The sequence below is a fragment of the Conger conger genome, chromosome 15 (assembly GCF_963514075.1).
Source record: "Conger conger chromosome 15, fConCon1.1, whole genome shotgun sequence".
In the NCBI taxonomy this organism is placed as follows: domain Eukaryota; kingdom Metazoa; phylum Chordata; class Actinopteri; order Anguilliformes; family Congridae; genus Conger; species Conger conger.
Genome location: NC_083774.1, coordinates 11,630,905 through 11,657,275, shown reverse-complemented (window position 1 = coordinate 11,657,275; position 26,371 = coordinate 11,630,905). Strand labels below are relative to the sequence as shown.

Below are 26,371 nucleotides of genomic sequence, written 5' to 3'. Positions count from 1 at the left end.
TCGGGCATGGATCGTTTCCTTATCTTTAAGACGGAAACATGATTGTAGCACTCAAACATCGCCTCAGTGCTGGAATTTACATATTACCATGTGTGGTGTACATGCGCCCCGTGTGTGCGTGTGTGTGTGTGTGTGTGTGTGTGTGTGTGTGTGTGTGTGTGTGTGTGTGGACAGAAAGACTGCCATCGAATTGGGAAGTCTCCCAACAGGACCCAGAGTCAAAAGGCTTGTGGTGCGGGCAGGACCTCCCTGTAAAGCACGCGTGTGAGAGCTGCACCGCGGGGTTTTTGCACAGTTTAATATCATCAAGCGGGAGAACAAGCGTATGGCTCTTTTAGTAACGTAACATTATCAACTACTTCTCAATAATAAATAAAGTTAAAAACTATACCAAAGGTTGTCAAATCTTGCTCATGTTTTCAAGGATACAAGTAACATTTACAAATAATACCTGTAGCAAAAAAAAAAAACCCTTCGTTGAATATTTAAAATTATACGTTTCCCTAATAATCAGCTTAATATAAAGAAAAAAAAAAAAAAGACCAACATAAGTTGCAGATTAACATGTTCATAGTAGATGTTGCTTTAACTTTGAAGGAAATTAAATATCCGATTTTGTGCAAGAGGTAACCCTACCAAAAACAGCTTGATTCTTTTTGGTCACACTGTGTTCCAATTGGTATATTTCCGTTATATATTTTCAGTTTCTGTATACATCTTTTTTTTTTATAAAATACTTTATTCATACAATCATTGTAACTATAGCAACATTACTATTACCTTTAAGTGGTGAGAGTGGACAGATCACCTCATAAGAACAATAGTATATAAACAAAATGAAAAAGTTCTCTGCGTTTTTGTCTGGTTCCTCGGGTGGAACTCTGTACAGGGAATATTGCTGGTCCGGATCCGCTGAACTCTGTGCAGTGGTGGCTGAGGCAGCCTGCACTGCCCCCTACTGGAGGCCGTAGAGCTGTGCGCTGTGGGCGGGGCTAGAGCTGCCCGGGGGGGCGGGGCATCATGCCGGCCCATTCACTGCCGCCTCGGCCAACGGCACTCGCTGGTCTGATCTGGAGAGAGAGGGGGAGGGAGAGAGAGTGAGAGAGATAGGGACAGAGATGGATGGAGAGAGAGAGAGAGAGAGAGAGAGAGAGAGAGAGAGGGGGGGGAGAGAATGAGAGAGATAAGGAGAGAAAGAGAGGGAGAGAATGCGAGAGAGGGAGAGTGCGAGAGAGGGAGAGTGAGAGAGAGGGAGAAGAGAGAATGTGACGAGACAGAAGGGACTAAGCAACTTAAACTTCAGGAGAAATGGCATTTGCATGCACATCACTTTGTGAGCTGGAATTTAAGACCTGCATACACAAACCAGCCCCCCCCCCCCCCCCCCCCTACAGGCGACTCAGAGTACTGCAGAATCTGTATTTTTCCCAGGTCTGGCGTGGGTCAGCGTGGTTAAACTCACTTGGCTTCTTCCATGGCGGTGAGCTCCAGGGGCCCGTTCACCACCTCAATGGGGGCCCGGCCCTTCTCCTCTAAGTGCTTTGAGCTGTGGGGGGGAAACGGGGAGAGCAAGGCTCAAGTCTCCAAACAATTCTGTCCTCAACAGCAGCCTGGGGGCAGACTGTCATGTCAAAAGGGTAATCCCACGTTGTAATGTCGAGCCTGTGCGTTTGCGAATCAGTCAGATTAATTATTTATTTATTTTTAAAGAGAGCAGCCTTGTACAAAGAAAAGGCAGCTCTGGCTCCCAGCAGATTGGGTGTTGTGGTTGGTGTGATTGTCTTTCATGCAGGAGAGCAGGGTTCAAGGCTCACCTGTTCCCTTTTCCCCTCTTTCTTTTGCTCACTTCTAAGAAAAATTATACAAGCACAAATTATATTTTTCAACTCAGTCCAGGGGGTTTGGGGAAAGGCAGTCTTAACTGAAATAGGTCCACCGGAGCAAGTCTCAGTTTAGAGGGTAGAACAGTAGCAAAATCAAGCGAAACGTGGCCGTCTGCTCTGAGGGTGCTGTTGGACCGCATTGAGCGCTCCAAACAGGAGTGTGGAGCGCCTTGCTGCAGGGTCCCGTGTGCCATGATTAACACGCACCCTACAGCAGGGCGCTCACCCGGACCTCAGGCCTGCGGTTCCCTCGTTAAAGAGGAAAATTAACTGAGTGTGGAAGCGTGGAGGGAGGGGGCAGAGAGAGGAGGGGGCGGTTCTCACCTCTGTTTCTGGCAGCTGGCGGTGGGCGGGGCCACGGTGGGGGCGGGGCTTTTCTCTGGCTCGGTGACTTCCGGCACGGCGCACTTTGCCGACGCGTCTTCAGAGGGAGACTCCTCCTCACTGAGAGAGACAGAGAGAGAGAGAGAGAGAGAGAGAGAGAGAGAGAGAGAAACAGAGAGAGAGAGAGAGAGAGAGAGAGAGAGAGAGAGAGAGAGAGAGAGAGAGAGAGAGAGAGAGAGAAACAGAGAGAGAGAGAGAGAGAGAGAGAGAGCGAGAGAGAGCGAGGGGAGAAAGGGAGAAGAGAGAGAAGAGAGAGAAGAGAGAGCGGAGAGAGGGGAGAGAGAAGAGAGGGGAGAGTAGGAAAGAAAGGGAAAGTGAGGGGGGGGCAAGGACAGAGTGATGGGAGTGTGAAAGAGAAGGTGAGTGTGAAAGAGTGAGAGGGAGAGAGAGAGATGGCTTACCGAACTCCACCCAAGGGAGCATCGCATTGACAATGGCGCGCACTCACACACACACAGACAAACAGACAGACAAACAGACAGACAAACAGACAGACGGACTGACTCATGCAGAATGGGAGGGGCCGGGCTGCTGGATGGAGGCGGGACTCTGCAGTGCCTCCTCACTCAGGAATGGCTTGCAAAAGGGACGTCCCAGTAAGGGCAGGATGGGGGCAGAGACAAGGCATATTTTGATTTCTGGGGACCAGTTGCAGACAGGTGATTAGACGGACAGATGACTGCCATTTCCATCAAGGGGGGTGATGATGGTGGTGGTGATGAGGGGGGTTGGGGGGTTCATGGTTGAGTCAAAAAACCCATCTTCAGCCTTGTTTGTCATGAAACAACCCTGAGAGTACAGGCATCTGAAAGGACACCCCTGGACACTACAGACAGGCACCTGAATGGGCCCCATCAGGACATTACAGACAGGCATCAAAAAGAACACCCCTGTACACTACAGACAGGCATCGGAAAGGATACCAAAAGACAACCCTGAACACATCAAAAATTTGTTTAGATGATCATTTTGGGGTTCCCCCCCAAAATGAAACCTCACCTAATCGGCAGTTGATAAGACTACAAAAGAACGCCATGTGGAATACTTCGGAAAAGGTAAAACACACTGTTCGGTGCAAATTGTGTGCTACCAAATTCGGATTAACCATGCTGACGTGATGTTACCCCGACTAACAACCACACACCAGATGCTAACTGAGGGACAGCAAACTGGGATCCATCTTGTGAGAGACCTCACCAGAGACAGTTGTCCAGCAGAAACCGCTAAAACGGAAACGTAAGAATCTCCCCATAAGATTGTAGGCAAGATGTTTCAGGACCTGCTGGCACTTGAGGCAGTATACTCTTGTGTGATATCGGCTACGGTTACTGTGTGGAAAAAACGATCGCAACTCATCGCTGCCATTCCATCCAAGGCCGACAATGTTGCAGTAACCATGAGCAGCACAAACTAGCGAGTTCTTTGCCATATAGCTGATGCTTTTATCCAAAGTGACTTACAGTTGATCAAGGGCCAATCCCCCCCCACCCCACCCTACACCGGGACTTGAACCACCAACCTTTCCGGGTCCCAGTCATGTACCTTAGCCTCTAGGCTACAGGCTGCCCCCTGAGTCTGACGTGACTCTGACTAACATTAGAGCCCCAGGTCTCTCTGACTGACCGTAGCTGTGATGGTGTAATTTGACCCTAGAGGGAGGTTCCATGTCACGGTCTGAGGTTAACATGCAAATGGAGATGGAGGCAAAATGAGCATTAACAAGATAAATACACTCAAACAAAAACAAAATAGGAAGTGGCTGGACACAAAAAAAAAGAAAAAAAGAAAAAAAAAAGGACAGGACAGACGCTGGTTCCTGATTGGCTGTACATACCGATAGGATTTCAACACTCTGAAGCCACGCGCACGGCAAAGGAGAAAGAGGAAGCCCATGTAAGTGCTGCAGCTGAAGGACAGCTTCTCACACACACACACACACACACACACACACACACACACACACACACACACACACACACACACACACACACACACACACACACACACACACACACACACACCTCTCTCGCTCTCTCTCTCTCTCACACACACACACACCTCTCTCACACACACACACCTCTCTCTCACACACACACACACACCTCTCTCTCACACACACACACACACCTCGCTCTCACACACACACCTCCCTCTCTCACACACACATCTCCCTCTCTCACACACACACCTCCCTCTCTCACACACACACCTCCCTCTCTCACACACACACCTCCCTCTCTCACACACACACCTCCCTCTCTCACACACACACCTCCCTCTCTCACACACACACCTCCCTCTCTCACACACACACCTCTCTCTCTCTCACACACACCTCTCTCTCTCACACACACCTCTCTCTCACACACACCTCTCTCTCACACACACCTCTCTCTCTCACACACACCTCTCTCTCTCTCACACACCTCTCTCACAAACACCTCTCTCTCTCACACACACCTCTCTCTCACACACACCTCTCTCTCTCACACACACCTCTCTCTCTCACACACACCTCTCACACACCCACACCATCTCACACCCACCATCTCTCACACACCCACACCATCTCACACCCACCATCTCACACACACACCCACCATCTCACACACACACCCACCATCTCACACACACACCCACCATCTCACACACACACACACACACACACAACCATCTCTCACACACCCCTCTCACACCCAACATAGACACACTCACCCCATCTTTCTCGCTCTCTCTCACACACGCGCACACACACACACACACACACACACACACACACACACACACACACACACACACACACACACACACACACACACACACACACACACACACACACACACACGTGACGCCTTCAGACATGCACACACCCACACAACCATTTCTTCCCCCCCATTAAGAATTATTATTATTATTTTTTTTAATAAATACTTGTAACTTTAACATTGAGAGGGTAAAAAGTATTGCCCTGTTACAAGCGCATGTAAGTTCAGTTTCAGGTCGAGTGTAGAAATGCCATACACAGAAAAACAGGCAGTGCACATTTCACACACTGAAGCAATTACAGAGAGAGCTGCAGGGCGGGGCTTATCAAACACCTGCTCTTGCATTGGTCAGGAGAGGAGCTCAGGGGCGGGACTTGTGACAGGCGCTCAGGACAGGCCGAGTGCACATGCAGCATTAGGCAAGGGGCGTGTGTGTGTGTGTGTGTGTGTGTGTTTGTGTGCATGTGTGCATGTGTGAGTGAGTATGTATGTGTGCATGTGTGAAAGATGGTGTGGGTATGTGTGTATATATACGTACAGTGGGTGTGTGTAGGTGTGTGTAGCTGTATATACGGGTTACAGGAGGTCAGAGGGCGAGTCTCACCTCTTGAAAACAGCGGTCTCGGTTTTGGCATCTACAGTAAGGCTGACGGTCTCCTTCATGGACCCGTTAGTGACCGTCTCCGTGATGCGGTCGGAGGTCCGCTCCTCCTCCACCTCTGGCCCCACCCCCTCCGTCTTAGTCCCGCCCTCGGGCTCCGGCGCCACCGCCTCCTCCCCCAGCCAATGGTCCACCCCTGTGAGCAGGAGATGGCAAAGGTCAAAGGTGACGGCAGGGTTCAGCTGCAGCGCTGCTCTCTGTGTGCTTCCAGAACGTCCCCCCGACACCTGCCTTCAGGCTGCGCAGGTGCGTTGACGCCCAGGGGGTCGACCGTCTCCGTGCTGGTCTCCATGGCAACCGGGGAATTGCTCCTCAAAGGACCCTTGGGGCTGAAGGAAAGAATAAATAATCAGTACCCAGAATGCTTCACTTCAACAGCAGCCTGTACAGTATACAGGGCTAACAGGCTAGTTTTAGCACACCTGAATCAGGAGTCTGTTGAGAGGCTAACACGCTGGTTTCAGTTGGAAGAGCTGCCATTAACTAACCAAGCTGGCCTCAGTGCACGGAGCTGGCATTAGCTAGCCGAGAGGCTAACAAGCTGGTTTTAGTACACCTGAATGAGCAGTGTGTAGAGTTGGCATGAGCTAGCCGAGAGGCTAACAAGCTGGTTTTAGTACACCTGAATGAGCAGTGTGTAGAGTTGGCATGAGCTAGCCGAGAGGCTAACAAGCTGGTTTTAGTACACCTGAATGAGCAGTGTGTAGAGTTGGCATGAGCTAGCCGAGAGGCTAACAAGCTGGTTTTAGTACACCTGAATGAGCAGTGTGTAGAGTTGGCATGAGCTAGCCGAGAGGCTAACAAGCTGGTTTTAGTACACCTGAATGAGCAGTGTGTAGAGTTGGCATGAGCTAGCCGAGAGGCTAACAAGCTGGTTTTAGTACACCTGAATGAGCAGTGTGTAGAGTTGGCATGAGCTAGCCGAGAGGCTAACAAGCTGGTTTTAGTACACCTGAATGAGTAGTGTGTAGAGTTGGCATTAGCGAGCTGAGAGCTAGTTTTAGCACACACACGGGCCACGTTTGGACACCTACCAAGCAGCCGGGGGAAAGCTGCCGAAGTCGGCCCAGCCCGTGTCCTTCCCTGACGCCTGATTGGGCGAGCTCCACCCGTCCGGCACTGCCGGGACAACGGCTGCTACAGAGGGCCCGCCGGTCGCCGTGGAGCTTGCCGTCTCCATGGGGATGTCGTCGAAGTTAGCCGTCCACGCAGGAGCTGGAATTGGGATATCAAGTGGAATGAAGGGATGAGTCACACCTGTGGAACATCACTGCAAGGGACTGCAGCGGGGGGGCCTCGCTCTGAGACAGAGCAGCAGGGGGGCCTCGCTCTGAGACAGAGCAGCAGGGGGGCCTCGCTCTGAGACAGAGCAGCAGGGGGGCCTCGCTCTGAGACAGAGCAGCAGGGGGGCCTCGCTCTGAGACAGAGCAGCAGGGGGGCCTCGCTCTGAGACAGAGCAGCAGGGGGGCCTCGCTCTGAGACAGAGCAGCAGGGGGGCCTCGCTCTGAGACAGAGCAGCAGGGGGGCCTCGCTCTGAGACAGAGCAGGAGGGCCTCACCGTCTCCAGGGTCCACCTCCATGCGCTCGTCTGTGTTGGGGCCGCTGGGCTCGAAGGGGTCCCTCTTCGCCTCGTCCTCCTCAGAGTCTGTGCTCTCCTCACTGTCCGTGCTGCCCGAACTCCTGCACACACACACACAGCTGCTTACTGCGCACGCACGCACGCACGCACACGCGCACACGCGCACACACACACACACCTGAATACAGCGCACACGCACACACACACACACCTGCATACCGCACGCGCGCACACGCACACACCTGCATACCGTACGCATGTGCGCACACACACACACACACACACACACACTTGCACAGCGCGCGCACACACACACACACACACACACACACACACTTGCATACAGCACACACACCTGTTAACTTCACGCACGCACAGCAGTACAAGGAGGCCCTACCGGGGACGCCTCTGAGCGTCAGGGGCAAAGGTCACGTCCTTCTCGTCCCAGATGTCCTCCTCGTCCGACCCGGCATCCTCAAACTGCTGGATCTTCTCCTTACAGCAGGCTTCAAACAGAGCTATGTTCGCCTGCAGGGCCCGGTCAGCACACGTTACATTACACTACATTACATCCCGTTACGCTACATCACATTACATTACGCTACATCACATTACGTTATGCTACATCACATCCCATTACACTGCATCATATCCCATTACACTACATTACATCCCATTACATCCCATCCCATTACACTACATCACGCTATATTAGACTACAATCCATTACATTACACTCCCATTACATTACGTTACGCTATATTAGACTACAACCCATTACACGACACTACATTACACTACATCACAATACATTACGCTATATTAGATTACAATCCATTACACTGCACTCCCTTACACTACATCACATCACGCTATATTAGATTATGATCCATTACACTAAACTCCCTTACACTACATCACATTACGCTATATTAGATTACAATCCATTACACTACACTCCCTTACACTACATCACATTACGTTACGCTATATTAGATTACAATCCATTACACTACACTCCCTTACACTACATCACATTACATTACGCTATATTAGATTACAATCCATTACACTACACTCCCCCTTATGCTACATCACATGTCACTATGCTGCATTAAACATCACAAAACTGTACATTACACTACATTTAGCCATGTGTGAACTGTTTGATTCTAAATCTAAAACTCTGGAGTAGAGCCAAATCAAGAAAGAAATGTCTGTTCCAAACTTTATGGGGCTCAGAGTATATATACGTTACTGTACATACACTAACAATGCACCTCAAAGTCAAACAATAGACAGGTGAGCTGGTATATAATACACTAAAATATTCCATTACATCCTCAATTGATATCATTTCACCAATTCTGCCAACTGTAGAAGGGATACTTACACTTTCATTTGTATTCAAAGAAAAATTGATGTCTGATATCCTATCAAATGGAATACTGCAATGAGAGAGAACATGATTTAAGTACAGCACAACTAGGCAGTGCACTGGCATGGACATGAAACGGTTTCCCCGTTTCTACCCCATCTGCCCCCCGTGTTAGAGCTCAGAGACGGAGAGACTGAAAGGAGCAGGACAGCAAAGCTACCCAACCACCCGAGACACAGCACTGCCCCCACCGACCCGTCCTGTCCGTGCCCAGCCCTCCACAAGAGAAGTCCCATTTCCCAGCAGTGCTCCGAGACTACAATACCCAGAAACCCACAGGAGGAAGGGGGCGGGGCTTTAAGTGGACTTGCCTTCTGATTGGCACAGCTCTGGAACAGGTCCGCTGTGTAACTGAATGCTCATGCAGTCTCTGAGCGAACCCAGCTGCCGGAGTGTCACAGCTCATTCAACCTCCCACCACCCCACACACTATTCTTACAAACTCAAAGGAATGCATTTCAACCAGGGCTGGGCGATATACCATAATCAGGGACATTTCTGAGCGCAGTAACAAACATCGCCACCGTGTGGGGTGTTGACTTTCTATGTGTCCTCCTTTCTTTACGAATACCTGATGTGGTAGTAAAATATCAACACCTCAGGAGGTCACGTCAAATGCTTCGAGGACAAAAGCATCACCACTGATATCGATTGGGTGCTGATAAAGAGCTGACCAGCCACACGCACTAATGTTATCCACCCTGGGAACATTTCATGTGGCTCCGAAGTTTGGATGTTTACAAACAGCATCAGGTGTGAAAAATCATACCAGATCGATCATAAAGCCAATAAGCAACACAGTGGCAGACACAGGATAATGTCCTTATGGTTTATGGCCCAGTCCTGGTGCTAACGCAGCCACCCCGCCCCCCACCCCTCTGACGCTATGCACCTGCGCTTGAATACGGCAGTGTCATTCGCTCGCAGATAGCCGCAGTCTCCGCTAACATCCACCCCCCACCCACCCCACAGAACATCTGCAAACTGCATGGCAACAAGGGGGCGTCGTTATGGAAACGGCGTGCGAGCGCAGTACTCACTCCACGACATCGTCCTGATCGGCAAACTCCTCGTCATTGAAGCCAAACTGCTCAATAAAATTGGACGTCATTTGTTGCATCTGATAATCAGAAAAGGCCTGGCAGACCCAGGACCAGTGATAATGATATAGCCTTGGCACTAGACACTCTGGAGCTCAAAGCACCTCCATCACAACAGCAGGACATTAAATCACATCGTTACATTACAGTCATTTATCAAGTGTATATGCATGCATTCAAAAGGTATGTACACGTACATAAACATTAACGTTAGTTTAACGATAACAGCAATTAGTCAGTTCATCAGAAATGAGGCACATACAAGTTGTAGACATGACTATGAGCAGTTAATATGTAATAATGGTTAATAATAATAGTTGGTATATCTCTACCGTTTAAGCTCATCCGGATTATCAGCCCGTCCGGTGACAGACTTACCTGCTGTAAAGAGGAGTCCTGGTGGAAGCCATTGTCCTTAAAGTCCACTTCGTCATCACTGGAGGAGTGGATGTGATGCGTATTTACCTGGAGGGGGGGGGGGGGGGGGACAGGCACCATTACGGAGTGTGACACAATAGTCTTAATAGACACAATAGAGACCTACATTTTGGGGTACAGTGGTTCCAAAATGAATTATGTACAGTGGTTCAAAAATGAATTATGAAACGGTAAGCTATCCCATTAGCTGGCAGAGTCAGTGCACCAACATAGCAAGAGAGGGCATCCGTGAAATGAATCACTTGGCAAGAAAACAGAACATCTAATATCAGCAGTTTTAATAGGCTAATGCTAATGCTAATGGTAATGTGTCTGTTCCAGGATGAGAGGCAGTTTCTGAGGCACCAGGACGAGAGCTGAGGTCGGACACTCACTAGATCTACAGTGTTCTTCTTGTTTGTGTCCGCTAGCGTCCCGGAGACAAAGGCCTCCCATCTCTCCCGCTCGTCCTCCTGGAGCTCTGGAAGAGGCAGAGGGACACGGTTTCTCTCCGGGTCGGCCTGGCCCTGCGGGCGGGAATGTTCTGGAAGGCGGCGGGGCGCTGCCTCACCTGAGATCAGCTGCATGATGAGGGTGCTGTTGGGCCCCTTGTCACTGTTGTGCGCGATGGAGTTAGCTATTCTGGTCAGGTGACCCATGTAGCCTCGTCTCCTCCCGCCCTCGGCCCTGTACGCACACACACACACACACACACATCAGGGAGAATACCATTCTGATCAACCCATTACCTCCTCCCATTCCGTTACTATGGAGATTACAGCAGGGCCGTACTTACAGAAAGCCCTATAAATACACGCAGACAAGACAGCCAGACAGCCAGACAGACACCCAGACAGACAGTCTGGCTCCCAGTCACTCAGATTAATGGTGGTACTCACTGCTCCTTCTCATTGGAGACCCAGGCATCAAGTATTCTCTGTATCAACTGGCACTTCTGGAACATCTGCAGGGAGAGAAGGGGTTCAGTGGCTCTTTAGGGGCACAGAGGAGGCACCCCGGAAGAGCCCCCACACACTCACGTGTTTGACGAGGTGGTTTTCCCTGACCGACTCCTGCTCGCTGTCCCTGTTGATTTCGGGGTTCTCGATGTGGGCAGGGGGCATGGCGAGGATCATCGCAGTGCAGATTTCTACTTGGATGTGCAGGAAGTTGTTCCATATATATTTAAAGTACATATCCTGAGGACAGAACACATGGAAAAGACACCAGTAAACACACTTTTCACACCTCTTTCTACCACAACACTGATCTGTAGAGTTTCTGATGCTGTCGGAGAGCTGGTTTAAGCAGTACTCCAGTCGCTGTTTAAGGGAGAGAAATGCAGTTTGCCTTTAACTGGGCCAATTCACACCAATCCAGACAGGAGGTGCCTGGTCCTAACTGGGCCAATTTACACCAATCCAGACAGGAGGTGCCTGGTCCTAACTGGGTCAGTTTACACCAAAACTACCCCCTAATGTTTGAAAATAAAGGGAAGAGATTTCCTGTGCTGTTGTTCACCCAACTGGGTCAGCCAATTCTGACAGCAACATTATTTCTTACAGTAAATGTATTATGAACTTTTCGATTTTTGTTGTACTCTGCCAGCTATACCTCAAAGTCAGGTTTAACAAACCAAATGACAAAAGCCCACACAAATCATATTAATCATTTTACACAGGATTCACAGCTCCCATCCGATTCTGAGGTTCAGGATTGACGACTCCTGTTTTGAGTCTGAGGCTCACGATTCACTCACCAGAATGACTCCTCCAGTGTTGAGGTGGCTGGCTCACCAGAATGACTCCTACAGTATTGAGGTGGCTGACACCAGAGTGACTCCTACAGACTCACCAGAATGACTCCTACAGTGTTGAGGTGGCTGACTCACCAGAATGACTCCTACAGTATTGAGGTGGCTGACACCAGAATGACTCCTACAGACTCACCAGAATGACTCCTACAGTGTTGAGGTGGATGGGACTCACCAGAATGACTCCTACAGTGTTGAGGTGGCTGACTCACCAGAATGACTCCTACAGTGTTGAGGTGGATGGGACTCACCAGAATGACTCCTACAGTGTTGAGGTGGATGAGCTCCAGGTTGATGATGTGAGTGTTGGTCTGCAGCAGGCTGGCCACCAGCCGCACCACATTCAGCCGAGTGTTCCCCACAGGGGGGTCCAGAACCCCCCACGTCGTCTTCATCACATTTTTCTGAGACGGAGAAATAGTTGTTTTTTGTAATTGTAGGTGTACGTGTGGAAAGGTGTGTGTGTGCATGTGCAGGTGTGCATAGGTCTGTGTGCTTGTGTGTGTGTATGCATACCTTTGGAGGCTCCAGCAGCAGGGAGTGGAAGTCCTTCAGTCTGGGTTTAACTGCCTGCAGGACACTCTGATTCACAGAGAAGGAGGGGTGGGACATCCCTGGGGGGCAGATCTCCAGGTGCCCCTCAAACCTGCAGGGGGGCCCACACGGATGAGTCAAAGCGCTTATTGGCCAATCAGAGTGCTGCAGGGCCCATCCCTGGCCTTGTTGGTGCCATGCATGACTTGGTGTTTGTGGGTGAGTGTGTATGTGTGTGAATGGGTGAACAAGAGGTATTATTTGCAAAGCATTTTGGGGGGAAAGCACAATACCTTTTTTTATACAGAGGGGTGTGTGTGTGTGTGTGTGTGTGTGTGTGTGTGTGTGTGTGTGTGTGCATAGGCCAGTTTTTATTCGTTCATTTACTCAATCTTTATTTCAGCATCATAAAGTATAGGTTAAACAATAAAACAATCACATTACAAGTGCTATACAAATAAAGTTTGACTGATATAAATGCAATCCATTTAACATTGGGACGACACACACACATAAATCGTTGGCATTTATATAGCGCCTTTATCCAAAGCGCTGTACAATCGATGCCTCACACTCACACTCACACTGTGATTGGTTGCCATGCAAGGCACCAACCAGCTCAGCAGGAGCATTGAGGGGTTAGGCGTCTTGCCCAGGGACACTTCGACACGACCAGGACTGGATGGAACCGGCAACCCTCCGACTGCCAGATGACTGCTCCTACCATCTGAGCTAATGTCACCCACACGTCAGACGCCGCCTCCCAGAGCAGGCAAATTGCCCCACAAACCCCAGAGGATGCTGGGAACTCACGCGGGCCGCCGGGTCTCGAAGAGCGTCAGCAGGATCTGAATCACGCTGACGATGGCCGACTCGTTCTTCTCCTTGTCGAAGATGTTGGACAGCAGCTGCTCCACGGTCTCCTGCCTGAAACAGGGAGGGAGGGGTCAACTTCCTGTGAGCAGAGGACGGAGCGGTGGGCTCTCAACCAGGCCAGTCAGAGAGAGGTCTCACTCCAAGGCTGAACACGCACAGCAGTTTACAACTATAAACCTCTTCCACCCATTTCATCTAAGAAACGCAAGTCATAATATGGATATTATTTGACAGCACTAGGTTAAAATAAGGTACCGACAGGCAGCACTAAATTAGGACTCTATATACAGACATGGATGGCTGACAACTAAGAAGACAGGGATACAACAATAAGAACAGGCCCTTCTCATTCAGGATTAATATTACTGAAGACAAGCTGGATGCTGAGAAGCCACTGTAGATTGAGCCGAGACACTGTTATTAGCATTGCTGACGACAGGAATGTGTGCACACGTGACCCTGAGAACAGGGATGGGGTGGGGGGTTGTGATGAGGGGGGAGCGGGGGGGGGTCATACTTTTCAAGTGTGGCCAGCAGGGGGTCGGGCTCAGAGCATCCCTGCACCTGGAACATCTGGTCCCGGCTCAGACGGATGATCTCACACAGAGACTGTGACGCATTCGAGTGCCTCTGTGGGACACACACACACACACACACACACACATACACACACACACAATCAGAGCAGCCAAAAGTGCCTGGGCAAGTCGGCCAATGAGAGAGGAGAGCATCATCGTACTTCAACCTGGGCTGGGCTCACTTCCATTTTAATGAGTCAGTTCTAGAAATGAGCTAAATTTCACCACACTGCAGGACACTACACAACATTACAACACACTACTGTACACCACATTATAACACGCAAGAGTACACTACATCACAATACAGTACATTACATATACTACAGTATAACACAGTACGCTACATTTAAATAAATCACATTACATTATTGCCATTTAGCAGAAAATGTTGAGAAAAGAGACTTCTTAATTTCAACTTGTCGTCCTGGAATTAAGAAGCGCCTTTAAAATCACAACATCACAGAACTGCACTCAACATGAACCTGTTCATGAGGAAGAGGAGGGTGTGAATGTTACTCACATCTTCATCCTGAGAGGGCTGCACCATATCGACCAACCGCTGGACCACCTTCTCCTCGTTCAGCCACTGAGGACGAGATGCACTGATTAGCTCTGGAGGGCCCAGAGAGCGACAGAGACAGACACTCACACAGAGACAGACACTAACAGAGTGACAGAGACAGACACTCACACAGAGACAGACACTCACACAGACACTCACACAGAGACAGACACTCACACAGAGACAGACACCCACAGTGCTCGGGTGAACATTACCAGCGCTATCTGATCTGTTTACAGGCTGCCTGCTTAGAGATGCCAGGCAGCCCCCTTTCAAACACCAAAAGCACCTCTTCCACAAAACACCGTTTTATGCCCGATTCAGCAGAGTATGAAGTACGGCGCCCCCTTGAGGCCGCTGTACAAACAGACCCGGGGGTGAAGAGGTGTCCTGCCGTAGCTGCTGGGGCTCAATGCAGGTCAGCATGCAGAGCAGGAGGAAGGGGGTGTGTGTGAAGGTGAGTGTGTGTGTGTGTATGTGGAGGGGTGTGTGTGTGCGCGTGGGGAGGGGGTGTGTGTATGTAGAGGTGTGTGTGTGTGTGTGTGTGTGTGTGTGTGTGTGTGTGTGTGTGGGGAGGGTGTGAGACTCACGTTCAGGACGTCCTGCCGTAGCTGCTGGGGCTCGATGCAGGTCAGCATGCAGAGCAGGAGGAAGGGGGTGTGTGTGAAGGTGTGTGTGTATGTAGAGGTGTGTGTGTGGGTGTGTGTGTGTGTGTGGGGAGGGTGTGTGTGTATGTGGAGGGGTGTGTGTGTGTGTGTGTGTGGGGAGGGTGTGTGTGTATGTGGAGGGGTGTGTGTGTGTGTGTGTGTGTGTGTGTGTGTGTGTGTGTGTGTGTGTGTGTGTGTGGGGAGGGTGTGAGCCTCACGTTCAGGACGTCCTGCCGTAGCTGCTGTGGCTCGATGCAGGTCAGCATGCGGAGCAGGAGGTCCATGATGGCCGACGTGCCGATGTGTTTGATCATCAGGTCCACAAAGTCCTCCCTCTTCCGCAGGAACTCCACGATCTGCAGGGAGAGAGCAGAGAACAAACTGAAGCCCGCTACTAAACCACATTACACACCCTACGCAAGAAACTCCACGATCTGCAGGCAGAGAATGAGCAGAGAACACACTAAAGCCTGTTACCAAAGCCCATTACACATCCTACGCAAGAAACGTGCGCAACCACATATAGAGCAACACAAGGGCTGCTCCTCACATCCTCGCGTAGCACAACGTGTGCGGCAATCCCAGGCTTTTCTTTCAGAGGCGCTAAATGTAAACAGGATGTAAAAAGTGCTCAACTAACAACTACAGAGAAGTAGTCCTTTCTACTCCAATGGTTACTCTCAGAATCTAGAGGAGCCCAGGCTGCCACCTGATGGACTGGTGGTGTATCGCCTCACATAGGGCAAAAAGACACCAGTAAACACATGTTGGCTATATTTAACCAACAAGATCAGGCAAGTCTGGTTTAGCCAGACCCTGATGTAGCTATGGGGAGAGAAAAAATTAAGGGAACACTTAATCATCACAGTGTAACACCAAGTCAGTTAAACTTCAGGGATATCAATCTGTCCATTTAGGAAGCACAAGTGATTGTGAATCAATTTCACCTGCTTTGGTGCAAATGAAAGTGACAACAGGTGCAATGGAGATGCAAAAGCAAGACAACCCCCAAAAAGGTAAGGGTTTTGCATGTGGTGACCACAGACAATTGCTCTCTCCTTATCCTTCCTGACTGATTCTTCTCTAGTTTTGTGTTCTGCTAGTGTCCTTGTTACTACTGGTAGCATGAGGCAGTACCCGCAGCCCAATCAGGTTGCACAAGGTAGTCCAGCTGCTCCAGGAAGGCACCTCCATATGTACGGTCGCAAGGTCTCCCAGCACAGTCTCAAGAGCATGGAGGAGATACCAGGAGACCGGCCGTTACACAAGGAAAGCTGGACAGGACCATAGAAGGGCATCAACCCAGCAGCAGGACCGGTATCTGCTCCTTTGTGCGAGAAGTAACAGGAGGAGCTCTGCCAGAGCCCGACAAAATGACCTCCAGCAGGCTACTGGTGTGCCTGTTTCTGACCAAACTACCAGAAACAGACTCCATGAGAGTGGCATGAGGGCCGATGTCAGCACAGGTCCCACTAGAGGACAACCCAGCACTGTGCAGCTCGATTGGCATTCATGAGAGACCACCAGAATTGGCAGTTCCGCCATTGGCGCCCTGTTCTCTTCACAGATGAGAGCAAGTTCACAAAGAGCACGTGACAGACACCGTGGTGAACGTTATGCTGCCTATAACATCATCGAGCATGACTGGTTTGGCAGTGGGTCAGTGATGATCTGGGGAGGCATATCCTTGGAGGGTCACACAGACCTCCATGTCATAGCCAACAGTACCCGGACTGCTGTTAGGTACTGGGATGAAATGCCCAGACCGATTGTAAGACCTTATGCTGGTGCAGTGGGCCCTGGGTTCCTCCTGGTGCAGGACAATGCCCAGCCTTATGCGGTGTGTAGGCAGTTCCTGGATGAGGAAGGCATTGATGCCACTGACGGGCCCTCACGTTCCCCTGACCTAAATCCAATTGAGCACCTATGGGACGTTGTGTATCAGTGCATCCGATGTCGCCAAGTACCGCCATTAAATTTATTACATTATTGGCATTTTGGCAGACACTCTTATCCAGAGCGACGTACAGTTGATTAGACTAAGCAGGAGGACAATCCTCCCCTGGAGCAATGCAGGGTTAAGGGCCTTGCTCAAGGGCCCAACAGCTGTGCAGATCTTATAGTGGCTACACCGGGAACCAAACCGCCGACCTTGCGTGTCCCGTTCATGTACCTTAACCACTACACTATGCCACAGACGGTGGAGCTCACTAATCCAGGTCTGGGAGGAGATCCCCCCAGGACACCATCCACCGACTCATCAGGAGCATGCCCAGACGTTGTTGGGAGTGTGTACAGGCACACGGGGGCCATACACACTACTGAGTCACATTATGAGTTAGTGTGATAAAGTCGGATCAGCCTATGATTTCAATTTTTTATTTAGATTTTCAGTGTGATTTTGGTCAGGGCTGATGAGGATGGGGTAATGGCTCACCTGGTCAGGTTAGGGCTGACAAGGGTGGGGTACTGGCTCACCTGGTCAGGTTAGGGCTGATGGGGACAGGGCAGGGGCTCACCTGGTCAGGTTTGCGGCTGATGAGGATGCTGAGGACCTTGCTGAAGAAGCTGGCCAGCAGGGGGTTGAGTGGGGGCTCGTTCTGCAGGAAGCTGTAGAGCTTCATCAGCAGGTTCTCGTCTTCGCCCAGACGGTCGTTCACCTGGCCCACGTCCGAGGTCAGCAGCTCGCACGATATGTTGGGGTACCTGCGGAGGTCAAGGGTCAAAGGGTTAAAAACGGTCAAACACTACCCCGCACGATAATCACATAAGGGCAGGCGGGGGGACATTTTATGATTTTCTCATGGGTTACGCTGTCGGGAGCTGGGACGTCAGGCGTCAGAACTGAGCAGACTATACAGGCTCCTGACCAGATCAGAAAAACGTCAAAGGAATTTGTGGTGTACGGGAATCAAAACACAGAATCTGCTCGCAAGGCCCCTCAACTTGGGACCCTGCAAACCAGACAGATCGGCTCGGAACGGAATAGGACACTTCGCGAGTAGCCACGTTAAGACCTGACGTTTTTCTCCTGATCTCCTCCTGATATCCTGATCTAAAAATATCAATTGGGAGCCTGTAAGTACGGCCACCTTAAGGTAATCGCAGGACAACACATCCTGGGAGTTGGAGGAATAAATAAATGAATGAATAAATAAATAATACGAACCGCTATACTACACCCGCCCTCTATTCGTAAATGGCGGAGCATCCATTCAGAATGCAGGCGGTTTTGCTGGAATGCAGGCGGTTTTGCTGGAATCCCGGCGGGATGCGGGACCTGCTCATTCATATTCACACTTAGGCCTGAAGCCTGCAGCACAACGCTCTTCCACAGAGCTCCTTAACCCTTTGAAGAGCAGGAGCCCTGGAATGTTTTTCTCCTCAAAATTCTAAGTCGCTGTTCTAGAACTTCCACCGCCTTTCAGTCACCGGCAGTGATAGTTACAGCGTCAGAACGTTCAATTTAGAACATTCTATTCACATATTTTGTGACCTCACACCTTAACGGTTTTCAGCAGGGGTTTTTGAATGTGGTGTACTCTGGTTTTAATTCCAGCCTCAGATCTTGATTATGTAATTTGTTCCAATTATTTGCTGAAATAGGGCTGTAGATTTGCACGCAATATACATAAAGTGAAATGCATATTTGTGTTGTCCAAATAACAACAGTTGCTTATATTCTGCACTTCAACGCAGTTAAATGCATATGGATGAACGAGTCATTGGAATCGATTAAGGCGGCGTTAATTGGTCGGAATGAAAGCCGGCTTACACGCGGCCCTTTTGAGGCAACGAGTTTGAGATTTCTGCTTTAGAGGGTTTAAAGCCAGGGCAAATAGCAAGTGAAAGCTTCCAGGTTTTCCTATAGCTAGAGGTAACAGTATCATACACACATACATATGCGTATTCTTCTGACATTTTCTGTAAATTGTATGTCTCTGTATGCCATTCTAATAGTGCCTGTAACCGGGGGTGTCACATGTCCTTGCCAAATGGCTCAGCCAGAGGCTCTGACGGAGACGGCAGTGTGATCAGGCCGTTCCCAGCCCTGTGTTATGTATGATGAGACTGTACTGCAGCACTCCATACACTGAAGTCTTTTGACAATTTCTCAGAACTGACTGCCCGAATGCTCTGTGTTTGTCTCGGTGTTTGTCTCTCCCTTGCGTACTGTAATAAACCGGAGATCTCTTAAGAGATTCCGCGTTCGTCATCATCCTGCATTTGATTCAGGGCAGCACGTAGCCTAGTAGCTAAGGCACATGACTGGGACCCAGAAGGTCGGTGGTTCAATCCCCGGTGTAACCACAAGAGCTGCACAACGGTTGGGACCTTGAGCAAGGCCCTTAACCCTGCATTGCTCCAGGGGAGGGGACTGTCCCCTGCTTAGTCAAATTAACTAAGTGGCTTCGGTTAAAAGCGTCAGCTAAATAACAAATCATCATTATTATCGATTCCACGAAGAAGGGCGAAATATCCCGGCGCAAAGCGGAACCCAGGAAGCCAGAAGCTCACTTGTATTTGATCTTCTCGTCCATGTCGTCGCAGGGCTCCTGGGTAATGTAGGACACCAGGTCCTCCATGCACTGCGGCCGCACCAGGAAGTCCACCAGCTTGCGGTTCTGGGCCTTGCACTCCTGCAGGACATCCTCCTCGTCCATGACCTCCGTCAAGGTCACGTCCTCCTTCTCCAGGAGGGTGTCGATGTGCGACGTGGTGTGGAGGTCAAACTTCCAGAACATGGTGCCGCTTCTGTCAGGAATGGGGGAGGAGAGGGGGGGGGCGTGATGGTGTTACTCGACCACAGGGGAGCGTGATGATAACCTGCTGCTCGGGTGGGACCGCTGAGCATTCTGGGAAGGTAATACGGTAATTCCCCCGACCCTCCCCATTAACATCACTGCAGCATCTCCTGCTTTATCGTTTAATTTACAGTGTCCATGAAAACACCCTTTTTACATTCTTGTGGGAGGTAGGTTGTTGCAACCCTGCCATTCCGCATTGCCCACATACAAGCACACAATACAAGGCGACACACTGAAACGCACCACAGAGATTAAATGCATAATTACATCTGATTAAATAGGGCCCTATAGGGCCCTGTAACTGCAAGGAGAGGCTTACCTGGGTGAGGCAGTTCGCTGAGGGTAAAATCGGAGTCAAAAATAAAATAATGCTTGTTCTCTCTGGGAGATCTGGCCCATCACAGGCTCTGGTAACCGCGGCGACAGGAGAAACCCTCAGACACAGGACACATGCAGCGGAAACGACCTCGGCCCCCACCAACCAATCAGCGCGCACCTGTGAGGCAGGACACAGACATGAGGGCATCATGCACCAATCACAGCACAGCTCTGAGGCAGAACACAAACACCAGGGCATCATTCACCAATCAGAGCACAACTGTCCCCAACTTCAGGGCAATGTCACATCACAAATCTGAGAGGAACAGATTGAGCCAGGAAGCAGGAGAAACACTCCCCAAACCAAGACTAAACTGAGCAAATAAGTGAAAATAATAGCGCTTAAATTAAAGCTCTCCAAATACATTCATTTCCAAAAGGGAATGAAGGGGCTTCCTGATTGGACTACAAGTTCACCTTGAGGTCACTTTTTTGCAAGTGAAACTAACTGGAGGAAGGTTTTCCTCTCTGTGCTGTAATCAGCAGTTTCTGTAACATTTTAAATTGAATTCACTCATTTGGAGAGCAGATCCATGCAACAGTCACGTCTAGCTGTAGACAGTTAGTGGTACAGAGATAGAAAACGTAAAAAGGTTAAGAAGCTTTGTCAGAAGACCTTATACTTGTTTTGACACAGTTCAAACAGTCTGATAACAAAGCTTCCCTTACTCTTTCAACTCGCAATCACTTCACCTTCTCCCCTCCCCACCCCACCTCACCCTCTCCCCACCCCACCGTCAGTCCCCCAGCCTACAAGCGGCCGGTCGGTTTACCTGTCTGGCACAAAAGTGTTCTGTCTGAGAGAAACCCAAACCAGCCGACGCCAGGCGACCTGAAAACCATACTTTCAGCCTGAGTCACCGGGTTTAGCACTTCCCTATTGTGAGGTCACATGATGTCATAATGACAGCGCCAAGGGAAGCCGACACCTTCCTCCAAAAGTTGCCTGTGTGAGCGGCCCCGCCCTCCCCCGGCCAAAGGACAGGCAGCGGCCGGCTTTATGACGCAGATAAGCGCGGCAAACACTGCTGAGACGCCTCTTTCCTAACCCCACCGAAACGTTATCGCACTCCCGTTGCCACCAACACAACCGTATCGCCTTCAAAATCTCCCATCAACATGAATAATTAACGTCATAAACCCTCGCAAGGTGCATCAGCAGCCTGTTAAACACTGGAAAGAGACGACACTGCATTCAGCAGAACCCACTTTACCAGAGGTAGGCAGCGAGGGCCATATAGGTGTGTGATTTTCATGCCATTCTGGCTTTAATTACTTAACGAGGCCCAACATTTACACCTTTTCACATTCTCACAACATTTCATGAAAAGGGCGTTAATGACAGCCGAAGACTGTTCTGGTGTTCCCAGATGAAGCGTTTTACTGTGACCTATTCTGAGTGAACCAGAGTTGGTGTGCACAGCCAGATCGCTCATTTAACTGCAGACACCCCGGTCCTCCCGGACAAGCAGATATTCTCCGGGATCGAGTAGAGTCACATTAATGCACCAACTACACTAGACCATGACGAACAGGTCATTCAGCCCAGCAATGCTCACTAGTTTCCTAACACTAACATGTACCTACTGCTTAGTTTACCTAAAAGCTATATCAGGGATGGGCAACTGCAGGATTGTGCTGTAACCAGTTACCCTAGCTCAATCAGCTAAGTATCCATATGTACCATGTTCAGAAACTATACCACAATGAAAAGCTACAAGACGAGAACATCTGTCAGCTGCTGTTCATATCACAGAATGTGGCGTTGAATGACAGGTCATGTAAATGATTGGGCTAATTCAATAATTAAGAGCAGAAGTTGGTCTGCAATCCAGAAACCGATACGCCCCTGCTGCTTTGCCCATCCCTGAGCTTGATGGTATCTAGCACCGTACCAAGCCTGGTGTATTAGCAGAATAAAATATCAGGGGGCAGTAACATTGCAGTGGAGCTGCAGTGGGGCACTGCACGCGTGTGACACCGTAGACGCGTTTGCTGCGTGTTTTCCTGTCAGGTGGTCAGGGGTTAAAGGTCACAGCGGAGCCAGAAGCTCTCGTGAACGACACGAGGAAGGGGGAGCAGTGTATTAGACCCTGCGAGGGGTCGGCGCTCCGGCCAGGAACGGCAGGGGTCCTGGACACGCTCCAGCTCTTTCCGCTCATCGGATGAGCCTCCGTCGCTCATTAGTGACCGCTCGGCTGCGCAGGGGGAGCGGCGGAAAGAAAAACAGCGCTCGTGATGGACGATGCGCCCTCCCCCTCTCCCTCTCCCTCTCCCTCTCCCTCTCTCTCTCTCTAGTGCGTTTTCTGACGCAAACCACTCGCTGTGACCAAGTTCACCTCTCCTGCTACATCTACATCACACCTCCACCTGTTCACAGGATTCTAGCAGCAGCTACTACGACGAGCAGTGTTCTTGTGGTGGGTGGGTGCCGTTTCAAAGCTCTCCCGAACCTGGCACTAGGGGTCCATTCTGAGCACGGGTAGACCACGTCTCAGCCCGTTTCGGGTTCCTCGCTGGGGCCAGGAGCAAAGCTCATAAGTATGACAGATCAAAGTCCAACACAACATTAGCGAGGACTATGGGACGTTGTGCTTTCAGAAAAGATCACAGAAGCCTCTGCTCTCCCAGAAAACTGCCACATTACACATGTGAACTCGCACACATTACACAATTAAGCCTGCCATTATCTGAAATAAGCTTTTCCCATATCAAGGCAAGAACACAGCACGTTTACTCACTCTCAAAGAACACAACATGGACTGCCATCATGCCACCACTGAGAATAACGCACACTGGCCGTCCCTTGGAGAGAACAGTCCTAGCACAGGTAATCGCAACATTTCAGGTGGCATGGTGCCTTTCATCTTTAATTAGAGAGTACTTGGGTCATTCTACTGTAGCTAAAAGGGGGTTGGGGCACCCACAGCAGACCATACCATTATAGTCACAGATCTGATAGTGTTAATGTGACTGCACTTTCGAGCTCTCTCAATTTGGATCCGTTCCGACATTTCATTCTGGTTATAAAGCCAGCAATTATAACCTTACCTCTTAACAAACATGCTCTTAAAAGTCCAAACTGCATCTGAAAGACTGATTTGTCTATGATAAAATAGCGAAAGTGACAACCACGGTACCGGCCATCGTGTAATATGTAATCAGCACTGAATCTGAATATCCAACTAGTCTAGCTAACTACTATATTCACATTCACAAACGTTATAGCTAATTGCCAAATGTATTCGCCAGATAAGTTAAGTTAGCTCACGGCTAAGGGTTAACTAAGTTTAAACAAGAAATTTAACTAACTTACGCTGTATCTGATGACCACGGAGATGCTTGGCAGTTGTATCTATAACTTAGATTCGCTAATGTTACTAATTTGACTAACGCTATCTGGCTAACGCTACGGCTCTTAACTAAGATTACGCTAACAACGTTGCTAGCTAACGTTAGCCAACTTAACTAACGAATGTTTCCAGTCGGCATCTTCAGCAGGCCAAACCTTTGCGATCGACCTACCTATAGACAGCCTATACCATATTAACGTTATACAGCTAGCTAACTAGCATTTTATGAAATCTCTTACTTGCTAACGTTAGCTATATTTATTTGATTTATTCAAAACCAGGAAGAAAGTATTAGAGTCAGGTAATGTACAACCAATTTCCAGGTAACTATAACTATATCAACCTAACTACCGTTGTATCAGCTAACTAGCTAACAATGGCCAGAGTTGGATATCGAGTCCGGGGCATTAAGTTACTGCCATCAGCAGGCTAACAAATAATAACGTATCCCTCATTGCTGAACGATTTTTTTAAAGTGCCGGTTCTAGCTACAGAATAATGTCCATGTACCCAGCCAGCTAGATACCAATTTTAAAGCAATACAACGTAGAAAGCTCGAACATACAAGAGTGTTTCTTGCAATAGAGCTTGTTATCAGAGCTAATAGTATGCTATCCAGCGATGAGAGAAAAACAAAACAAGTCATAACTTCATAAGCTAGCAATCATCAGCAATAAACCCGGCTTCGTATCACTTTTAGTCTAGCTACAGATACTGTTAATATACATAGAAAATAGTACGTCGTTGGTGTATCTACATTACAGATTTCGGGCCTTAATTCCACGTCTGCATTAAAAATAAAAACGTTACTAACGAGCTAGCTAATGAACCGAACAAAATAACAGAACCAGTCTGACTGTGCAAAACAGATAGGAGTTAGCTAGCTGGTCAGCTAGCTTTAGCTACCTACTCCTGTGGCCAATGCTAAGAACTGCATGGGCTAGCTCATACGTACCGATAAACAGCGGGAAATGGCGAGTCCCCGTCATGTATCTTGTAAAACCCCTGGCCGCAAATGTTGCAAACATAGAATGTGATTAAATCTGGAACATAAAGGGCAAAATAATATGTTTACAGCAGATTTTAGCGGGCGGGAAAAGGCAGATCATCAGAGGAGACTTTTCAAGATGGCGGTTCTATCAACTTCAACGACCCCTTCCCCCCACAGAGCTGCTTCACCTGTCAGTCAAACATGCTGTAGGCTAGCCATTGGCTGGAATTCACGCCAGTCAGAGATAACGCCCGTGTTCGTCGGGTTTTGATTTGACAATTTGAGTGTCTGTCACATCTTAAAGCCCAGTCTATCAGTGTGTTCTGTTCCATATTACTGGCTAAGAATTAGTGGAACATCCGCTAACTGGAAACTCCAGCCTTGGGTCGCCATTTTGGTTCAAATTGTTATGGAATTTACAGAACAGTACTGACGATTGTTGCGCCAACATGGCGTTACTTTCATGCTCGGTTTTATTTATTGTCATCTGATTGGATTAAAACGATGTCTGTCAAGCACTCGGTCGTTCGGCAAAAGAGGAAAAGTAAATGAAAATACTTCCCAAATCATTAAATTGAGTGCAATTTAGGATTGTTGTGCTTCATACCGCGTCCTGAAAACCGCTATGACATTCTAACACAACACTGTGGTAAAACAGTTTTTAAGTGTATAATATTGCATCAGTCGGCCTACCTTCAACGCCCCATCCTGCTCGGTTTCGGATTCGCTACGAACGTTTTCTCCTCGGGTGTTTTCAACGCCCCAGCAACAAAAGGACGTCACACCGATTGACGCGACCGTGGCTCAATCGGCGCCCTCCTGAAATCATGCAGCTGCATACAGTAGAAATACCAATGGCGAAATTCAGTCGCTGTCGCCACAGACAGTTGCTGAAACTTTGCAGAGTAGGGTATGTGCTTGACACATGTCTTTTAAATATATTCCGGCTGCATTATTTTTCATTTTTTATATTCTCCCAACCAGGTGCACATTTGTACCCAACCTTGCGGGATATTTTACTGGAACATCAGTTATATATCTTCCTACATAAATACATACATTTGCTATCCCAATTGGCTTGAAAGTTATTTAGAACGTAGCTATAAATCAAATAATGGCAAATATGGTCGCATTCTGAAAGCATGTGTCGGGTACTGATGACAAGACTGAATTAGGAACATGCCAATTATTTCTACCTGTAATTGAGACCACCTTTCTGTATTGGAATTGCATCAGCGGTTGTGTTATGGATAACACAATGGCACTTGTGCTTGGTTAGACGGATATTCCCAGTTCCATGAAGGATTCAGGGTTTATTTGTTTAAATTGGCCTTCAAGTAGGTTAAGCCTGGAACCATACAGAAGCTGAGAGATGGAAGGAATGAATAATAATAATAATAATAATAATAATAATAATAATAATAAGAAATAAGAATTATAATATCATGTCTAATAATAATAATAATAATAATAATAATAATAATAATAATAATAACAGGAATGGATAGGGAGGGGCTAAATAAGCGTGGAATATTTTACATTTTTTGTGTATGTGTCCCATATCCACCCACCCCCACTGATCTTTCGACCTCCGCTTTTCT

General features: G+C 48.9%; 1 protein-coding gene across 7 annotated transcripts; it reads right to left on the bottom strand.

Annotated features, from left to right (window-relative positions):
- Window positions 1-279: 279 nt before the first annotated feature.
- ppp6r3 (protein phosphatase 6, regulatory subunit 3) lies at window positions 280-25,588 on the bottom strand. Of its 7 annotated transcripts, XM_061221936.1 has the most exons (27): window positions 25,464-25,588; window positions 24,735-24,822; window positions 20,368-20,544; window positions 19,759-19,995; window positions 17,760-17,946; window positions 15,459-15,596; window positions 14,552-14,617; window positions 13,968-14,080; window positions 13,388-13,501; window positions 12,557-12,686; window positions 12,292-12,444; window positions 11,268-11,426; window positions 11,127-11,191; window positions 10,799-10,914; window positions 10,623-10,708; window positions 10,189-10,275; window positions 9,751-9,848; window positions 8,666-8,720; window positions 7,670-7,800; window positions 7,252-7,373; window positions 6,728-6,908; window positions 5,925-6,022; window positions 5,637-5,829; window positions 4,102-4,119; window positions 2,208-2,327; window positions 1,463-1,546; window positions 280-1,070 (listed from the first exon to the last, which is right to left on the bottom strand). In XM_061221936.1, the coding sequence occupies exons 4-27, from the start codon at window positions 19,983-19,985 to the stop codon at window positions 1,019-1,021; spliced, it is 2,793 nt and encodes a 930-aa protein (XP_061077920.1). In that variant the 5' UTR covers window positions 19,986-19,995; window positions 20,368-20,544; window positions 24,735-24,822; window positions 25,464-25,588; the 3' UTR covers window positions 280-1,018. The 7 variants fall into 7 exon arrangements, with proteins under 7 accessions (XP_061077920.1, XP_061077919.1, XP_061077924.1 ...); XM_061221935.1 differs by lacking the exon at window positions 25,464-25,588 and having other exon boundaries at window positions 24,735-24,929; XM_061221940.1 differs by lacking the exon at window positions 25,464-25,588 and having other exon boundaries at window positions 9,751-9,830; window positions 24,735-24,929.
- Window positions 25,589-26,371: the final 783 nt, after the last annotated feature.

Excerpts from the sequence above, each read along its gene's own strand:
- ppp6r3 (XM_061221936.1), bottom strand. The coding sequence starts at position 19,985 with ATGTTCTGGAAGTTTGACCTCCACACCACGTCGCACATCGACACCCTC. Across the intron at positions 10,709-10,798 it reads CATCATGCAGCTGATCTCAG|AGCTCCAGGAGGACGAGCGG; the intron begins GTGAGGCAGCGC and ends TGCCTCTTCCAG. Across the intron at positions 9,849-10,188 it reads AGGACTCCTCTTTACAGCAG|GCCTTTTCTGATTATCAGAT; the intron begins GTAAGTCTGTCA and ends TGGGTCTGCCAG.